The sequence below is a fragment of the Rhinoderma darwinii genome, chromosome 5 (genome assembly GCF_050947455.1).
Source record: "Rhinoderma darwinii isolate aRhiDar2 chromosome 5, aRhiDar2.hap1, whole genome shotgun sequence".
Lineage (NCBI taxonomy): Eukaryota > Metazoa > Chordata > Amphibia > Anura > Rhinodermatidae > Rhinoderma > Rhinoderma darwinii.
Window position 1 is genome coordinate 98,028,717 of NC_134691.1, and position 20,892 is coordinate 98,049,608.

General features: G+C 43.7%; 1 protein-coding gene across 2 annotated transcripts in view; it reads left to right on the forward strand.

Annotated features, from left to right (window-relative positions):
- Positions 1-18,078: 18,078 nt before the first annotated feature.
- CDH2 (cadherin 2) overlaps positions 18,079-20,892 on the forward strand; it is a 261,108-nt gene continuing 258,294 nt past the window's right edge. Inside the window, exon 1 of one of the 2 annotated variants that reach the window (XM_075826315.1) lies at positions 18,079-18,718. In XM_075826315.1, the coding sequence (XP_075682430.1) occupies positions 18,644-18,718 (75 nt within the window). In that variant the 5' untranslated portion in view covers positions 18,079-18,643. The remainder of the gene's footprint in view (positions 18,719-20,892) is intronic. The other variant, XM_075826314.1, reaches the window with a different exon arrangement.

Here is a 20,892-nt window from a genome sequence, read left to right on the forward strand (position 1 = left end):
TTTTGCATTTTAGTATCTATTTTTATATGCTTTAAAGTTGCAGCCGTACGGTTGAGGCGAAAAACAGAAATAAATAATTTATTAGTAGATTCAATACAAAGAAAATGCTCGTTCAGATATCAACACCATGTTCTTGATCTGTATGCCATCTAATTCATTCTGTGTAATGGCATCTACTGTGAGGGTGTCATAATGCTGCAAATTAGCAGGTCCTTAGGATAGAATAATGCCTGTAAAATGCAGAGCTCTTAGTTCAAGCAAGATATCTTCACATAGCCATGTGAAAATCAGGACAGGGTTTAAGAGCCACAACCTCTCAATGCGTGCACAGCCGCTGCCAATTTCTCTTCCCCAGCAGGTGGCTGGGTGCAAAATAGCAAATTCAAAAAGTGCTTCTTTATTTCTTTTCAGCTGAATGCTTGGCTCTGGTTAACATTTTACTTCTCATCCTCTGATCCTCACAGGGAAGACATGAGAAAAATAAACTGCCTAGCAAATGCGTTGCTGAGGTTAGTACTGACATACCAATTAAATCTTTCGCCATTAGAGAAGCTTGTGTATAGCAGTTTGCACATTATTAAGGTTAATTATCTGGGAATATCATTACCTTTATTATTCATGGAAGCCAGAAAATGATAACGGAAGTTGTACTCAGTGTTAAGATTTAAGAGATTGATTTTCCTTTGTTCTGTTTGCTGCCGGGATATTAACAAGTTGTGTGATTTTGAATAAGAGGAGAAGCCTTTGAAAAATACATATTTTGTTGGGTTACTTAAGACTGAGTGGGCAACTTAGAAAGGAAATGCCATCAAAAAGCCAAATGTTTTGGTGACAACCACATCCCTTCATAATGAAAATAAATAATCCTAAACCTGTTACTAATAAAACTGGCAACTGAGAGAGCAGGTGGCTTCATGGCTGAGGGTAGTGAGGACTGTTAGCAATTTGCAACAACCCTCTCACCAATGGCCGCTGTATTCTGCGGATGGCGCTATGGGAGCAGTAAATGTGAATTCCCTGCAGCTCCACTCCCCCATTAGTCATTGTTTTCCTGCTTATAATACCCATTTGGGTATTAGAAGTAAATGCTAATGAATGAATTTCCTAATATACAAGAAAAAGTTATTTTCTAATTATGCCAAAAACCATTTCTAGTACTATGGGTAAGCTGCACAGTGAGATCTGGCTGCTGTTAACATAATAGGAAAACAAGACACCCCTTTCCATTTGTCCTATTTGGCTGGATTCACACACACGCACACACATACACAAACACACACATATCGTTTCGCTGTGTTTTTTGTGATATTTTTAATGGTGTTTTTTGCAGCATTTTTTAATTAGTTTTTTTAGTGCGGTTTCATGTTACATGAAATCTATAGTAAAATATAAAATGTACTACATACAACTGCATTTTGGTTTGTGGCGTTTTTTAAATTTGTGGTTAAGTAGCATTTTTATTCAAAAACAGCATGCTCTGGGTATGGCATTGTTCCAGGCGTTTTTACCATAGATTTCTCTATAGGACTTAAAAACACCAGAAAAATGCCATGTACAAAATAACATTAAATTAAAAAGTCACTAAGGACGCCTTCTAAAAAAAGCTTGCTACATTTTTATAACGGTAGCGGTTTTAGAAGCCTGTTTGCTGTTAATATTGCCAGAAAAATTCTGTGTGTGAAGAATGCCTTCGGGTACAGTCCCAACTGGCAGATTTTGTTGCAGAAATTTCTGCGACTGAAAACAAGTTCCATTCATCTGAATGTGGTTGTTTCTGCAGCAGGTGCCTGTATTTCTGCAGGTTCTATTCAGATGAATAGAACTTATTTTCAATCGCAGAACATTTCTTCAACAAAATTTGGTGCATGTGCAGCCTTGGGGCATATGAGCATCATATAAGGGGTCCTTCTCACTCAAAGACCACCCCTCTATTAGCCAACACATCCACCTATTGACTGGTTGGCTATTCATTTGAATGGCCACCATGTAATACTTCATTTTGCTGCAGGGGAAATGTATGCAACTTCGCTGATTGCCAAGATTTTAGAAGAAGGACCCCAGCGATCATTTGTTGTCTGGGGCAACTCTTTTATAAAAAAAAAGGTTGCCTTGATGAGAGAACATCTTTAACCTCTTAAGGACCGGCCTATTTTGGGCCTACAGGACCAAGCAATGTTTTAATACATTTTTTCATAGCTGCATTTCAAAAGCTTTAAGTTGTTGATTTTCCCATCAACATAGCTGTATGATGGCTAGTGTTTAGCGTGATGAGTTATATTTTTCAATGGAGCCATTTTGGGGTACATACACCTTATTAATTTGTTTGAAATGATTAAAAAAAACAGCAATTCTACCATTGTTTTGTGAGATTTTTTATGTTGGTCACAATGTGGCATAAATAACATGTTAACTTTATTTTACGGATTCTTACTATCACTGCAAATATGTAAAAAAAATAAAAAATCTTTTAGTACGTTTGCACAATAAGACTTAGTTTACACGGGGTGGAAATGCTGCGTAAAAACACGCGGCGTATCCGCCCTGTGCACCGCAGTGAATTCCGGGCAACAACGTTTCATCCCAGGAGACCACTGCCTGTGATTGGCTGCAGCGGTGGTCACATGGGATGAAGCGTCATCCCAGGAGGCTGGCTCTCTGACCTCATCCAGGCCGGCCTCCTGGGATGATGTTTCAACCCATGTGACCGCCGCTACAGCCTGTGATTGGCTGCAGCGGTCACATGGGATGAAACATCATTGAGCGTTTTTTTGCGGCCAACAGTATACTGTATTTGCTGCGGATTTTCCGCAACAAATTCCGTTGCGGAAATTCCGCAGTATTTACGCAATGTGTGAACTGACCCTAAAATCATATTTTTTCGGTTGCCACATTCAGAAAGCTATGGGGCTTGTTGTAGTTTTTCTTGACACCATTTTGGAATACATATAATTTATTGACTAACTTTTATTAATTTGTTTTGGAGAGAGTCGGAAAAAAACAGCAAATCCACAATTGTTAGTTTGGATTTTTATTTACGCCATGTGCCGTATAAATAATATGTTATATTATGTTATTCTGAAGCTTATTAAGATGGGCCATGGCTTCAAGATCTATCATACGATGGATCCAAACAACGACTGACGGACCCTTTTGACTTAGGTTCATTTGACTGCTAGAATAGATCTGCATGTTGCCCTATTCTTTCCATCAAAAGTGACAGAACCCCCAAAGTGGGTTGCGGATACCAATATGAACATTAGCTGATGTTACTGCCATTGTTATAACTGGTTAAATTTAGAGAGAAAGTGTCAAGAGTAGAAATAGAGCACAGTATATTCTGGTTGGAAGGAATATCTCTGTATTGTACAAAATTTTGTGCCACATTGTTGACATTTTACTGATTGAATAATACACCAAGATCCAGTGAAAACAAAAGACCAAAAAAATTCTTATTCCGTCAAAACAAATATTTGGATGAAATTATAAAAGTGTTCTCTCTGATATCATATTTAGGCCCCATGCACACGGCTGTAATTTTGAACCGCAATTGCGGATCAAAGTACGGACCCATTCATTTCTATTGCCCACAGACACCTTCCCATATATTTACGGGAAGATGTAGGGGCCGTAGAAAGGCTCCGCAAAAAAAGGACATGTCCTATTTTTTTATTTTATGGACCGTGCTCCCATTCTTTGTGAATTTTGGACCGCCGCGGACAGTCATATTTTGCTCCCTTTATCGGTGGAGGTGGTGAAGGGCTGCTGGAAATTTTACATACTCTGCAAATGGATTACAAATATTTTAGCTGGATAAATGTTTCACGACTTGTGTTTGCAGTCTGTGCGCAGATAACATATTGTCATAAGAAGACTGTAGTCTGCTGGTAGCAACTTTGCAGGTTATCAGGTCTGTCATGCCCATGGCCGCGGGCTCTCAGGCTCACTCACCTCCTGACGACCGCAGCCATGGATCTGCGAGCGCTGGCCCCAGCCTCCTCCTCCTCAGGGGACGCCAGTGATTACTTCCGCTTACCTCGGCCGGGTCCCGTAGGGTGCACGTGCACGCTCGTACCCGCTCTTCCTGCCTTGCCTGAGCGTTGTTGTCTTACCTTAAGTTTGTCTAAGCAAATGGTCTCCTAGTGTTTCCCAGTTCCCAGTGTTTTCCATTCCCACTACCTGTAACCTGTATCCCGTGCTATACTGGTCAAGTGCCGTGTTGAGCTGAAGTCGTGCTGTGCTGTATACCACGCCTGGTACCTGCCTGCTGCCTAGTCCCAGCCGAGCCTGTCTTGCTACTGTCTGAGCTACCACAGGCACACTATACGAACTATAGACTGTGACCTGTGTCCTGTTCGCCAGCTGCCATACCGTCAAGGCAGTATGGCCCAGTGGGTCCACGTACCCAACGTGACAAGGTGACTTCCACAGTAACACGGAGGAATTTTGCAGGCGAAATACTCTACGGATTCCGCCGCAATATTACGCCTCACATTTATTTCAATAAGAGTTGGATGCTTCTTTTTCCAGCTAGCTGATTATTTCAGCTAGCAGGAAAGAAAGGTCTCCTGCTCGATCTGCGAGCAGATTCTGGCCAAACCTCCCATTTATGTCAATGGGAGGGAAGAATCTTCCTGTCGTCTGCAGAAATAGTTCTGCAGCGGATTTTGCAGCGGGAACCGCCACGCAAAATCTGCCGTGTGAACTAGCCCTATAAGAGCTTTTGTTATAGAAAAATAACAAACTGTGCAATGCACTCCAATCAATAGTGATGACATGTCAGATGACTGCTGCGGACAATTGCTGTGGACTAAACATCACTGAGCATCACTATGGACTGAACATCGGTCATGTAGTCAGAGTTTAGCCACTGTGGTCACCTAACATGTCATCACTATGGATGCAAGCACAATTGGTTAAGTAAATATATTAAACAGTTTTTTTTTCAATTTTGAGCCAATATACTGAGATTTTTAAATCCTAAATAACAATAGAATATTAGGAAATATTCAATGTATACAGTTATTTAATAATTTCTGGAAGTTAAAGGCTTCCAGACAGTTAAAGTCCAAAATGAAGCAATTTTGCAAATAGTCATTTTGCATCTACTGCTACTATGCAGACTTATGCATGTCCACGGTAACAGACTACAAACAAACTCTGTGTAGTCTAATCCCGTTGTCATAGTCTCTTCCATCTGTCCCCTACTTTTTGATAACATTCATTTTGTATATTAGAAAGAAGTAGTGGACAGATTAAAGAAAATATGACTGCAGAATCAGACTACACAGGGTTTGTTTCTTGGACACACACAGGACTGCATGGGAGCAATAGGGCATTTTTAATCAAGGCTATTGACAAAATTGATAAATTTTTCATTTTAGATGAATTGGAAAAATAATTGCCTGAAAAGGTGGACATAGAGTTTACCTTCAATGTGGAACTTCACTTTCAAAAGAAAAACATGGTACATTCTACAGGCTGCATAACAGGACACCTCGAAGTGCTTCTCATAGGCTGGGTTCACACACACACTATTTACGGACGTAATTCGGGCATTTTAGCCCCGAATTACGTCCGAAAATGCGGCTCAAAATCGTCGGCAAACATCTGCCCATTCATTTGAATGGGTCTTACGATGTTCTGTGCCTGTCACTTCTTCAGACGTAAATGGAGACGTTTCCCATGGACTCCATGGAAAAACAGCTCCAATTACATCCGTAATGGACGCAGCGAAAGACACCTGCACATGCCATTACGGCTGAAATTACGGTGCTGTTTTCTCCTCCGTAACGGACGCTGCAGTGTGAACATACCCTTAGGAAGAATACTGTGAGTGTACTAGAAATCATTTTTATTAACCCCTTCCCTCTTTGGCCACTTTTGACCTTTCTGATGGAGCCTCATTTTTCAAATCTGACATATTTCACTTTATGTGGTAATAACTTCGGAATGCTTTTACCTATCCAAGCGATTTTGAGAATGTTTTCTCATGACACATTTGACTTTATGTTACTGGCAAAATTTTCTCCATACATTCAATATTTAATTGTGCAAAACACCAAAATTTAGCAAAACATTGTGAAAATTTGCATTTTTCTGCTTGTAAGACAGGCAGTTATACCAAACAAAATTGTTGCTAATTAACAACCCCTATATGTCTACTTTACATTGGCATCGTTTTTTGAACATTTTTATATTTCTATAGGATATTACAAGACTTAGAACTTTAGCAGCAATTTCTCACATTTTCAAGAAAATGTCAAAAGGCGATTTTTACAGGGACCAGTTCAGTTGTGAAGTGGCTTTGAGGACCTTATATATTAGAAACCCCCAATAAGTCACCCCACTTCACCCCTCAAATATTCAAACCAGCATTTAGCAAGTTTCTTAACCCTTTAGACGTTTCACAGGAATTAAAGCAAAGTGGAGGTGAAATTTACAAATGTCATTTTTTTTTTTGCAGACATTCATGTTTTCATCCATTTTTTATGTAACACAGAAAATTTTACCAGAGAAATGCCAGTCAATATTTATTGCCCAGGTTTTGCAGATTTAGGAAATATCCCACATGTGACCCTAGTGTGGTATGGAAGCACCAGCCTCAGAAGCAAAATAGCACCTAGAGGATTTTGGGGCCTTCTTTTTATTAGAATATATTTTAGGCACCATGTCAGGTTTGAAGGGCTCTTGCGGTGCCAAAACAGTGGAAATCCACAGAAATTGACCCCCATTTGGTAAACTACACAACTCAAGGAAATTATCTAGGGGTATAGTGAGCATTTTGACCCCACAGGTTTATTGCAGAAATTATTGGAGGTAGGCCGTAAAAACGAAAATCTTTATTTTTTCAAAGAAAATGTAGGTTTAGCAAATTTTTTCTCATTTCCACAAAGACTAAAGGAGAAAAACGACCACAAAATGTATAAAGCTATTTCTCCTGAGTAAAACAATACCCCACATGTGGTCATAAACAACTGTTTGGACACACAGCAGGGCTTAGAAGGGGAAGGAGCGCCATTTGGCTTTTGGAGCTCAAATTTAACAGGAATGGTTTGCGGAGGCCACGTCACTATTGCAAATCCCCTGAGGGTACAAAACAGTGGAAATCCCCCACAAGTGACCCCATTTTGGAAACTACACCCATTGAGGAAATTATCTATGGGTATAGTGAGCATTTTGACCACACAGTTTTTTTGCAGACATTATTGAAAATTGGCCTTGAAAATTAAAATCTACATTTTTACAAAGAAAATGTAGGTTTAGCTAATTTTTTCTCATTTTCACAAGGACTGAAGGGGAAAAAGCACAGCAAAATGTGTAAAGCAATTTCTCCTGCGTAAAACAATACCTCACATGTGGTCATAAATGGTTGTTTGTACACACAGCAGGGCTTAGAAGGGAAAGAGTGCTATTTGGCTTTTGAACATCACATTTAGCAGGAATCTTTTGCAGCGGCCATGTCACATTTGCAAAGCCCCTGAGGGGACAAGACAATGAAAACGCCCAAAATTGACTCCATTTAAGAAACCACACCCCTTGAGGAATTCATCTAGGGGTGTAGTGAGCATTTTGACACAGGTTTTTTATAAAATGTATTCGAATTGGGCAGTGAAAATAAAAACAATCCATTTTCTTCAATAAGATGTAGCTTTAGCTCAAAATTTTTCATTTTCTCAACAAATAAAGGAAAAAAAAAAGCAATTTCTCCCGAGTACGACAATACCCCATATGTGGTCATAAACTGCTGTTTGTGCACACGGCAGGGGTCAGAATGGAAGAAGCGCCATATGGCTTTTGGAGTGTAGATTTTGCTGGATTGGTTTCTGGGCGCTTTGTCGCATTTGCAAAGCCCCTGTGGGACCAAAACATCAAAAAAAAAACAGAAGTGACCACATTTTGGAAACTACACCGCTCAAGGTAATCACCTAGGGGTGTAGTGAGCATGTTAACCCCGCAGGTGTTTTGCAGAAATTAATGTCACTCGATGTTGCAGAGTGAAAATGGGATATTTTCCATAGATATGCCAATATGTGGTGCACAGCTTGTACCACCATAACAAGACCGCTCTCTAATTATTATGCTGTGTTTCCCGGTCTTAGAAAGACCCTACATGTGGCCCTAATATTTTGCCTGGATATTTGACAGGGCTCAGGAGTGAAAGAGTACCATGTAAAATTGAGGCCTAATTTGGTGCTTTACAAAGTATTGGTTCACAATTGCAGAGGTTCTGATGTGAAATAATAAAAGAAACCCCTGAGAAGTGACCCCATTTTGGAAACCCCTAATAACCCTTAAGGCATTTATTAAGGGGTATAGTGAGCATTTTCACCCTACAGGTCTTTTCCATAAATGATTGCGCTGCGGATAGTGCAAAGTAAAAATTTAGATTTTCCCCTAAATATGCTATTTCAGTGGCAAATATGTCATGCCCAGCTTATGCCACTGGCGACACACACTGCAAAAATTGTTTAAAGGGTTCTCCCGGGTATGGGGATGCCATATGTGTGGAAGTAAACAGCTGTTTGGGCACGCTGTAGAGTTCAGAGGGGAGGGAGCACTATTTGGCTTTTGGAGCGTGGATTTGCTTGGTAGTAGTTTTGTTTGAATAATGCTGGTGTTTCCGTTTATAATAGTGGGGCATATGTAAGCTGAGCAGAGTACATCAGGGGCATAGTCAGGTGGTATAATAATTGGGTTAAAAAAAACAATAAAATAATCCATAGATGTGTGTTAGGGGGGATTCACACGAGCGTGTATTCGGTCCGTGCGGGCCGCGTGGTTTTCACGCGGCACGCAAGGACCAATACAAGTCTATAGGGCAGTACAGACAGTCCGTGCTTTTTGCGCAGCGTTTGCTGCACAAAAAGCGCGACAGGTTCAATAACTCCGCGTATTTCGCGCATCACGCACCCATTGAAGTCAATGGGTGTGTGAAAACCACGCAGGTTGCACGGAAGCACTTCCGTGCGAACCGACTGAAACAGCGCATCAGCTGTCAAAAGGATGAATGTAAACAGAAAAGCACCACGTGCTTTTCTGTTTCCGAACATCCAAACGGAGTGTCTTTGCGTTGAGCGAAGCCGGACAAGCGAACCGAACTTCACCGGGTACGGCCGAACTCGTTTTGGCCGAACCCGGCAAAAAAATTATCGGTACGCGACGTCAGGAGATAGTCACTGTCCATGGTGCTGAAAGAGTTAAACTGTTTCAGCACCATGGACAGTGACTTCCGATCCCAATATACATGAACCTGTAGAAAAAAAAACTAAGTTCTGACTTACCGATAACTCCCGGCGTCTTCCTCCAGTCTGACCTCCCGGGATGACAATTCAGTCCAAGTGACAGCTCCAGCCAATCACAGGCCAAGCACAGGCTGCAGCGGTCACATGGACTGGCGCGTCATCCAGGGAGGTGGGGCCCGATGTCGAGAGGCGCGTCACCAAGGACGCGTCACCAAGGACGCGTCACCAAGGCAACGGCCGGGAAGTTCTCGGTAAGTACTAACTTTTTCTTTTTTTTCAACAGGTTTTTCCATATTGTGTTCGGCATTCACTGTCGAGGGTGCTGAAAGAGTTAGCTCTTTCAGCACCTTGGACAGTGACGGGCGTCGACTAGCCTCATCTCTATGATGGCGGCTGCACGAAAATCACGCAGCCGCACATCATACACGGATGACACACGCAGCTGTCAAATGGTTTTTGCGCGCGCAAAACGCTGCGTTGTTTGCGCGCGCAAAAACGCAACGTCCGTCTGTATCTGCCCTTACGCTGTGACACAATCCTTTTTGCACAGGCCAGTGTAGCACCGAGAAATGTCCTTCCTTATCCCCCTTTTGGTCCACACTCCGCACCTTTGTAGTTTGGGGAATTTTTCTGGGAAGTGTCCTGGTACAATACGGGCATTCTCACTTCCATATGTTTGGGTCCTCCTCTTCCTGGTTCCCTAATTTTAGGGCCTTAATAATTCATCACTTGAAACAGAAGAAATCTTTCCCTTGGGCCTGCACAACTGCATATTTTTTCTCTCCTGGCTTATTGGAGAATTAAGTAATTTTATTTTTTCATAGATGTAGTGGTATGAGGGCTGTTTTTTTTTCGGGACGAGCTATAGTTATTATTGGTACCATTTTGGGGTACATGCGACTTTTTGAGCAATTTTTATCCTTATTTTTTGCTAATCCACTGCTGATGACACTGGCTCAGCGCTTGGGTCGGCGCCATCTTGCCGTCAGCTACAGAAGCGGGACCTGGAAAACTTCCATGCTAGGCAGACCGGGAGGCCAGCAATAGGTCTCCGGTTGCCATTGCAGCCACCAGAACCCTTGCAATTTCATTGCTGGGGCTCCGATGAGCTGCAAACAACTTAAATGCAGTGATCTCTTTTGCCTGCTACATTTAAGGGGTTAATGGTGAGGATCTAAGCTAATTTCGGTCCCCACCATTACAGCCGGATGTCAGCTGTAATACACCGCTGATATCCAGCGAGGATGACACCGGCTTCTGAGCCGGAGTCCATCATTTGTCATATGGATACAGCAAAATGCAGGAAGCACTAGATTTCCATGATGTATCCATATGGCAAATGTTGGGAAGGGGCTAATTGTGAAGTGGTAATGTTAGTGGGGCTCCCTCAAAATATAAAGAAGTTAAAGAAATATCGTAGTAAAAAAAATGGAGAATGAATATCAAATACAGAATATGATGAAATGTACAGGGGAGAGCGAGATCTAGAAAATATACATTCTTTTTCATACTCCGAGCTGGATTGTCATAAGGATGAAGTGGCCTCCTGGGGTCCAGGGCCAAATTGTTCCACTCGTGGTAATTTTAATAACGTGTGTATCCTACACAGCTAGTTGCAATCTGCTATTAAATAGTAAAGCGGCTTCACTATGCTGTTAAGTGTGTCTGGAGAATAAAAGGAATTATAAAGCCTTGCACAATATCAATTTCATTGGAGAGCTTTTACCAGTTACCATCCTTGCGCCATGCTCGTCACAGTTTTATTTTTTTCCATACTGCCCAATATCTAATCCAAGATAAGGTGTCAGGGATTTTTATTATAAGTAGGTGTAGTATAGCAGAAGTACAACCTTTCGTCTATCTACTTTAGATTTCACATTACTACATTACTAGGGCCAGTCCACACGTTGCGTAAATACTGCGGACATTCCGGGCGGAAAACTGCACCACAGTTTGGTGCTCATTTTTGCACGGAAATCCCTGTAGCGGAGAGGGCGGATGCGCTGCATGCTATTACGCAGTGTATCCGCCACGTGTGAACTCAGCCCTAGGGTTCTCAAGTTTTATTACATTTGTATTTTGTGACATCATATAAACCACACTAGTGCCTTGTAAAAATGGGTCTCAGCACTCAGTAAACAACCAAACCCCTGCGAATGCGCTATTCTTTCCGCCCAAAAACACTGAAACCTTACAGAACGGAAACAAACGGAAACCATCAATGGTAATTCTAACGGAAGCTATGGTTTCCGTTTGCCCTTCCGTTGATGGGTTCCCCTGACTGAAAGGTCTGACGGAACCCATCAACAGAACCTAACACTGATGTGAACAGGCCCTTAGTAAGTAAGGAGAGTCTGCTAGTGTTCTGGGTCATGTCTCTACTTGGGTGAGACAGGGTTGCCAACAGGGACCGATTATAGGGAAGGCAAAAGGGTCAATCACCCAGGGACCTCCACCCCAAATGGGCCTCTACCACCAAGTTTCCCCCAGCCTCTCGCATACAATCCTAGCATGGGACTTTAAAAACATTGATAATATTCTTCCAACTATTGATTGATTAGTGATTATGCAGCTTTTACAAAACTTTTTTTTATTATCGGACAAGAATTTGTCTCCTTGTATGGAGGTCCATTGTCCCACCTGTCTGCACTACTAACTAGAAGGAATCTGGTGGTTAAGCATGCATGTTTATTAACTTAGGATCATGTGAATATGTAGCTGCCAGACACCTCTGACTCCACCTATCTATCGATTGAGCAAAGATAAGTCTTAAAGGGGCTGTCTCAGGACGACAATCCCTGTCCATATGGCCTATTAGGGCATATGGACATCATAAAGGGGTGTACCCCACCCAGGATCCTTTCAATGTGCCATAATAAAGAACCAGTCTAGTGTGTCATCGATGTATAAGAGGGGAAATGCTGCAGAGAATATGTATTCCTAGATGCAGGTGTTATTGGGGAGGGGGCCCCTACAAAAATGTTTGCAATGGGGCCTTTACCAAACTCGATCAAAAAAAATCAGGCACTCATCTTTTTTATTTTTTTACAGTCAAAAGTCCCTTATTTTTACATTGTTATACTGTTAGAATTAGTACCTTAAAAAAATATTTTCATTTGTCCTGAAAATCCTCTCAATCTCATTGTTTTGGGTTTATTATTAATAAATGAAGGTGTGGCATTTTTTCTGCTGTTATGGTGCACTTGACGTTTGGGAATAGTCCTGGTCTTACAAGGTAAAAACTTACATAGCAACAGTTCATGGCAGACAGTTTACTTATATGTAAAACCTATTTCACTGTATGTACATTCCGAGAAGTCTAATATATAATTAGAAAAAACAACTAGGTAACATCTATTGACGACTCCCTAGTTTTCCAAAGAATTATTGTCTGGTAGACCACTGTAAGGTTACTATTATAGGGGGAAACACTGGTAAAAAAAAATTCTCATTGTAATAATTAGGGTCAGTTCACACAGCGTATATTGCGTGGTGGGTTCCGCCGCAAAATCCGACGTGGAATTACTCCTGCAGTCAACAGGAATATTCCTCCTCCCATTGACTTTAATGCGAGGTTTGGGCAGAATCCACCCAAAAAAACAGCAGGACGGCTAGCGGGAAAAAGCTATCGACTCCATTGAAGTAAATGGGAGGCAACATTTTGTGAACAGGGCCTAATATTCATCCTTCTAAATTTTGGCATTAGCAATATTGATAGACAGCCCCCCTAGAAAAAGGCCTGTCACCAGTGGCAAAGCCAAATCTCCACACTCTTATGGAGATCCAGCAGTGTAAGACTGTCTTCAGACAGGCAGGATGATAAATAGCAGGTGTCGCTTATCAATAGAACCCTATGGTGATTGGTACAGTGGTGAAAGCTAAAATGCGTCTGTTTTATCGCCACTTGAAAGCGACCTTACTTGCCATAGAGCAGGGGTTTACAACCTCTGGCCTGTGCAGCCCCCAACCATTGGGATATAGACAGGTTTGATCTCTTCCGATGCAAAGAACTGTGCCGTTGTTTGGTGGCGGCTCCGTTCTTTCTTCCCTTCAGTGATCATAGATATAAGTGCAAGTTTTGGAATAGAGAAGAGATGTGCAGTACGGGAGCAGAGACAGGTAAGTGCTAATGTTGTACTGTGTGACAATCTTATGTAGCTGTAATGCATGGCCACGTGGTCTCCTCGTCTCTTCAGTGCCAAACCGTGGAGCAAGAGACTCTCATTCTCCTGATAGTTGGTAGGCCCAAAAGTGGAACCCCCACCTTTAAGACTTTTATGACATAAAGTGTCCCTCTGCCACAAATCTCTAGGATGGGAATAGCATTTAACCCCTTAACGACATGTCACGTACTAGTACGTGACCGCTGTTAAGGGGAAGTATGGAGTGGGTTGAGCGCGCTCCATACTCAGTGGGTGACGGCTGCGGAATCAAAGATCACTTTGATCCTGCCCGTTTAACACCTTAAATGCCGCGGTCAATTGCGATCGTGGCATTTAAATTCTTAATATCAGGGGGGCGCCACCCTCCAACGCGCCATCGCCCCCCACAGCGCGATTGATGGGTGCCGATGGTTGTCATGGTAGCCTGGGGCCTAATGAAGGCCCCCAGGTCTGCCATGTTTGCACTCCTTTGAAGCCCTGCCTCTGGCAGGACTTCAAAGGAGACTGTCAGTATCACGATATACTGCAATACATTAGTATTGCAGTATATCATGCAAACGATCCAACGATCGCTGGTTCAAGTCCCCTACGGGGACAAGTAAAAAACTGTTAAAGTTTTTTTTTAATGTTACAAAAAAAAAATATTAAAAGTTACAAAAAAAAAAAAATTCCCGTCATTTCCCTAAAACAATGTTAAAAAAAATTAAAGTTAACATAACTGGTATCGCCGTGTCCATAAAAGTCTGAATTATCACAATATAGCGTTGTTTAATATACCTTAGGGCCTGTTCACATCAGCATTGGCTTTCCGTTCCGGGGTTCTGTCGGAGGTTTCCGTCGGGAGAACTCGCAACAGAAAGTCAAACTGAAACCACAGCTTCCGTTTCCGTCACCATTGATATTCCGTTCGTCACCATTCCGGAAGGTTTCCGTTTTTCCGACGGAATCAATAGAGCAGTCAACTGGTGACGGAAACGGAAGCTGATGTGAACAGGCTCTTAACTCTCCAAAGAAATGTAATAAAAAGTGATCAAAAAGTCGTATTTACCCCAAAATGGTATTAGTGAAAACTACAGCTCGCCTCGCAAAATTTAAGCTCTTACACCGCTAAATTGATGGGAAAATAAAAAAGTTATGGTTCTCAGATTATGGCGACACAATACATTTTTTTTTAGCAAATAATTTAATTTTTCTAAAAGTGGTAAAACATAAAACAAAACATATAAATTTGATATTCCGTAATCGTATCAACCTTTAGAATAAGGTGAAGATATAGTTTTTAACGCCTGATGGACGCCGTAAAAACAAAACCCCCCAAAAGATGGCGTAATCGCTGTTTTTTTTGCCCATTTCACACCACAGCTTCCCAATACATTATGCGGTATAATAAATGAAAAACGAAAACATGTCCCGCAAAAAACAAGCAATCTTACAGCTATGTCGACTAAGCCCTTATGCACACGACATGGTTTCCCGGCCGTGTGACGGCCGTTGAAAATACGGCCGTCACATGGCTGCAGTAGGAACAATAGACCCCAAATGGGGCTATTCACACGACCGATTTTTTGACCCGACCGTCAAAAAATGGGACATGCCCTATTTTCGGACGTTCTTCCGGCCGCCCGGCTCCCATTGAAGTCTATGGGGCCGGGTAATACACAGCCATCACTTGAATGTGCTCTAAGTGACGGCCGTGTCTTCCGTCACTCGCTCTCTCTCCTTCTCCTGCTCACAGTGTGAAGTGCATGTGAGGAGGAGGAGAGTATTTTTTTGCTCCCTGTAGGAGCGGAATCCCCAAACCCCGGCCACAGCTTCGGCAACGCTGTGGCTGGGCATTGCGCTCCAGCAGAAGTCCCTGACTTCATTATGTCCATATATGGACACAGTGAAGTCAGGGACTTCTGAAGCAGAATCCCAAGCGATGTGGCCAGGGATTCTGCTCCAGGAGAAGTCCCTGCATTCACTGTCCATATATGGACACAGTGACGTCGGGGACTTCTGAAGCGGAATCCTCACCGCTGTGGCCGGGGATTCCGATCCAGGAGAAGTCCCTCACTTTACTGTCCCTATATGGACAGTGAAGTGAGAGACTTCTCCTGGAGCCATTCCCTACAGGAAACTAGGGGGGGGGGTGCCATCTATGGGGGGTGACTATGTAGCACTACATGCTGTGTGGCATTACATACAGTGGGGCTGTGTGGCATTGCTTACAGGGGGGGCTGTGTGGCATTACCTACAGGGGGGCTGTGTGGCATTACCTATATGGGGTTGTGTGGCATTACCTACAGGGGGCTGTGTGGCATTGCTTACAGGGGGGCTGTGTGGCCTTACCTACAGGGGGCTGTGTGGCACTACCTACGAAGGGGTATGTGTGGCACTACCTACAAGGGAGTCTGTGTGGCATTACCTACAGGGGGCTGTGTGGCACTACCTACAAGAGGGTCTGTGTGGCACTACCTACAAGGGGGGATGTGTGGCACTACCTACAGGGGGCTGTGGCAATATCTACAGAGGGCAGTGTGTGGCATTATCTACAGAGGGAAGTGTGTAGCATTATCTACAGAGGGAAGTGTGTGGCAAAAAATTTACAAATGAAATTCATCCGATTTTAAAACGGACAGGGAAAAAAACGGATGCAAAACGGGCCAAAATCGTCCATTAAAAACGGCAACACGGTCCTGAACGGAATTGGAGAGAATGCAAAACGGATGCAAAAAAACTGACCAAAACAGACGTTTTTATCGGTCGACACTCGGACACTGTCGTCTGAATAAGGCCTAAGGCTCTATTCACATGACAAGGTCCGAGTGTCGGCCGATAAAAACTTCCGTTTTGGTCAGTTTTTCTTGGCCGTTTTGCATCGTTACCGTTCAGTTTTAACGGCCGATTTTGACCCGTTTTGCATCCGTCTTTTTCCCTGTCCATTTTAAAAACGGATGAATTTAATTTGTACATTTTTTGCCACACACTTCCCTCTAGATAATGCCACACACTGCCCTCTGTAGATACTGCCAGGGCCCACCTGTAGATAGTGCCACACAGCCCCCTGTAGGTAGTGCCACACAGCCCCCTGTAGGTAATGCCACAAAGCACCCCTGTAGGTAATGCCACACAGCCCCCTGTAGGTAATGCCACACAGCCCCCTGTAGGTAATGCCACACAGCCCCTGTAGGTAATGCCACACAGCCCCCTGTAGGTAGTGCCATACAGCCCCTGTAGGTAATGCCACACCGCACCCTGTAATGCCACACAGCCCCCCTGTAGGTAATGCCACACAGCCCTCCTGTAGGTAATGCCACACAGCCCCCCGGTAGGTAATGCCACACAGCCCCCCTGTAGGTAATGCCACACAGCCCCCCTGTAGGTAATGCCACACAGTCCCCTGTAGGTAGTGCCATACAGCCCCTGTAGGTAATGCCATACAGCCCCCTGTAGGTAGTGCCATACAGCCCCTGTAGGTAATGCCACACAGCCCCCTGTAGGTAATGCCACACAGCCCCCTGTAGGTAATGATCACATCCGAGTGACAGCCGTTCTTTACACGGCCCCATAGACTTCTATGGGAGCTGGGCGGTTAGGAGAACGGCCGTAAATAGAGTATGTCCCATTTTTCGACGGCTCGGTTCACTGGGCCGTCAAAAAAATCGGCCGTGTGAATAGCCCCATTTGGAGTCTATTGTTCCTACTGCGGCCGTGTGACGGCCGTTCAAAGAACGGCCGTAAAACAGCCGGGAAACGCTGTCGTGTGAATAGGGCCTTAGAAATAAAAAAAAGTTATGGCTTTTGTAAGGCGGGGAGGAAAAAAAATAATAATTAAAAAACACAAATTAGCCATGTCCTTAAGGGGTTAAGTTATATTGTGGCCCTTGGGAGTGGTACAGTCTAACAATGTGGCCCCCGAGCCAGAAAAGGTTTTGCCCCCCTGCTATAGGGCCTACACCAGTACGACAGTAAAGATGGCTGCTGGTCCTCATTACTGTTATGTGGATTGTAAACTAGGGAAGTAGGGAAACTGGAAAGACACAATGGAGGAGATTTATTCATGAAATTACAAGAATTATTTATTAAATTATGATACTTTCTGGTGCCATTCCATTTAAAAGAACGGTGTTTGTGTCATATGCCATATTTATAAAGCCCCCAATTTTAGCATCAGTAAAAAGAGAGGATTTATAATGACACCATCTTAATAAATATCAATATAAATATTTCTTATGAGAAAACCGCTGCCATCATAGCAAAATATTGCTACATGTGTGTCTCTTAACCGTAATGGATAATCCTTAACGGTTATGGAAAAAATATTGTAAACTTTAATTTTTAAGGAAAAGACAATTTATAAAAAAAACTAAAATGAGTGTTTGATGATACACCGTTTCCTTCAGTAAGGCGCATGCTGGAATATTAGGGTAAGACGCAGCACCTGCAATATTCACTTGAGGCTTGCCACACATTTAGGAGAAGCGTCAGACAGGCTGGAGCGGTCAGTGCCGCCATGTTTCGTATTAATCATGTAAAATATTAATAGCAAGAGACCAGCCACCATGTTATTGATCAGTGGGATATGACGGACCACTTCACTAACTGTCTATGGCTCTCGTCATAAAGTCTGAGGGACGGCGCATGTAATGTGAGGTGAGGAGGATTATTATTATTACTACGTGAGAGGACGCGGCGTGCACCGAGTTGTGTGTGAGGAGACGGTGACAGGGGGAGGAGGAGCCGCCAGGAGCAGCCGCCCGGGACTCCTGCAGCCAGCGCCTTGTATTGTTATCAGTGTGTGAGGAGCAGGAGGAGGAGGAGGAGGAGGGAGACATAGAGGGACCGCTCCTCCGTGTGATGCTCTAGCGGGAGAGCGCGTTGTATGAAGGTGCAACCTCGGCCGTGTACACTGAGGAGCACTGAGCCTGGGCTGCCATCACTTCACAGCCTCTGCTGGACCTGGACCATCCGGCCGTCTGCCTCCCTTATCTGCGTGGAGTACAGACAATAGGGAGAGCATCTCCAGTATAGAGGGACGGCGGCTGCTATCACATCCACTGTACAGCAGCCCGGGGACTCCTCCCGGGGGGAGGGTGGCAACTGCAGGATTCTCTGGAAATCACCCAGTGTGTGTGCGAGGCACAGGGTGTACGGATCCGCTCTGCCGCCGCTCATTTGGTTCCTCTGCTGCTCCTAGATCTGGGACACTTATTATTGTGCATCTGAAGCCATCATCGCCTCTGTCCTCACTACACCATGTGCCGGAGACAGTCCAGAGAGCTGCTGCTGCTGCCGACCCTGCGCATCCTGGCGGCCCTGCTGCTGCACCAGGTATACAAGTGTACTCAGCACTGCTCTATATACACCGCGGATCCGGGACCACTGTCTGGATAGCACATAGATGCCTATATATACACTACATATATATGATATACATATATGTCACTCTATACACTACATATACATCATGTCTCTATATACACTACATACACATGTCACTATATACTAGATCACTACATACATGTCACTACAGATCACTATCACATTACTAAATACAGATCAGTACATGTCTCGATATATACTAGATCACTACATAGACATGTTACTATATACACTATCAGTACATACATCTGACTATAAACACTACATATATGTCATGTATGTAGCTATAAGAAGTGCTGGGTGCCCGCTGACTACTGGCACCATGCCAGTGCTGTGATCAGTCCACCCGGGTATCCGCTTGCTTCTGGGGGGCCTACTTGTGGGTTATTAGGGTCCGGTCCTCCTGAGGTATTCGTGCACTTGGTGCAGTGGGTACTTCCATGTTACCCGGTAGGCCTCTTGGGGTTGGTGACTTGTAATGAGCAGGTTGTCCCCATGGCATTGGCTTGCACCTGCCTGTAGTCAATGGTTGGGTTATCTCATCACTTATAGACCGTGTGTGTGAATGGATGTGATCGGCCTGGCCTGTCTCTTCTTATTTCTCAGAAGCTGTGAAGTGGTTGGAGGTATGAGAGCTGTATAATAGGACATGTACTATATACAGGGCAGAGAGGACGTCTGGGGGGGGGGGGGGGGGGGGATATGACACCGGGTATTATGTGTCTTGCCAGTCTCTGCCTGCTTTACTTTTTCCACACAAGATTTACATTATTCCCTCTATGGCCCTAACAATTCTAATGCCACTTCTACTCTTCACCATGCCCACCACATGTATGTGTAAGAGTGCCACCTGCTAAACCCATGGGGTAGCCAAACACCAGAAGTGCCCTTGTGTCACCATGGCGATTGGAAGGATTACAACACAATCTGGTTTAGCTGCCCCCTGGGGATACATGTGCCTGCAGCTACTTTATCCTTCATGGGCACCTTTGGAGCGTTACATTACAAGTAGAAGAAAGGTCAAGCTGGTACCTTTCCTTAAACGCATGAAAAAGGGTTTAAAACGATAGCTGTCGGCAACTGCAGCGCAGACGGAGCAGATCATCATTGCTTAATACTATTTACAAGGAGATAGATGCTCAATCCCTACATGACTCGTTTACCTCTTACCGTCCCCTTATTACATTTCTACCTACATAACGTGTATTTGTTCCATGCCGTATTATGAGGAGAGAAGTTCTCATGATGGAGATGGCTTTTCCCATTTCTATGGGGCGGAGGTCTTAGGGCTAAGTGACTAGCTCTTTGTGTGGCGGGCATGTTTAGCAGAGAAGCATTTCTTTGTGTGCTTTTACATGGAGACAATAAGGTGGTGGGGGTGGTGTCTACTGACGACCCCCTCCCATCCACCACTTGATTATTTAGTAATGCCAATAATAAGCTTTATTTCATATTTGCAGCAGGCATTTTCCCTATGTTTTTGATATTTTGTGTTTGGTTTTGCATGGTATTCATGAGTCGTTCTTTATGTGCATCTGTCTTGTCTTCATCTTACCTTCTGCTCCTGTCACTCTCCTCATTTTGCTTTTCTTTTCTGTTGAGCTCCGGCTTCTGTGCTGAGTACTGTCCATGGTGTTTAAACTGGAGCCAGCCGAGCCGTGGGGATTACTTACAGTCTGCCTCCAGGTTTTACAGTCTATAAGCCATAATGTGCTGACGGGCTTCCTGCTTTTATGCTCTCTGCACGCTCGCTGTGTTTCTTCAAAATGAGAATGATAGGAAAAGTCACTAAAGTCACTGGTACCTCTCCAAGGAGAAGCCCATAATTCAGCGGCTACCTCGTGCCTCATACTAGAGGTGTACACTAGTCCCTGAACGAGAAGTGATTAAAACCGGCCACACTCTTACCACAAATTCCTCACCGACAAGTCTCTGCTAACTTACTAACCCCAGCTATTTCCCACATGAGACCAGAATAAACTTCTTCAGCGAGCATGATAAATGTGTTCAGCGTGGTGTGCTCTACAATCTGTTACATTAACTTTTCCCTGTAATATTACATCCCTACAAGTCACACCAGTCCCAGTCCTATTTCTTAGACAGTAATGACCCCAGAGCAGCTC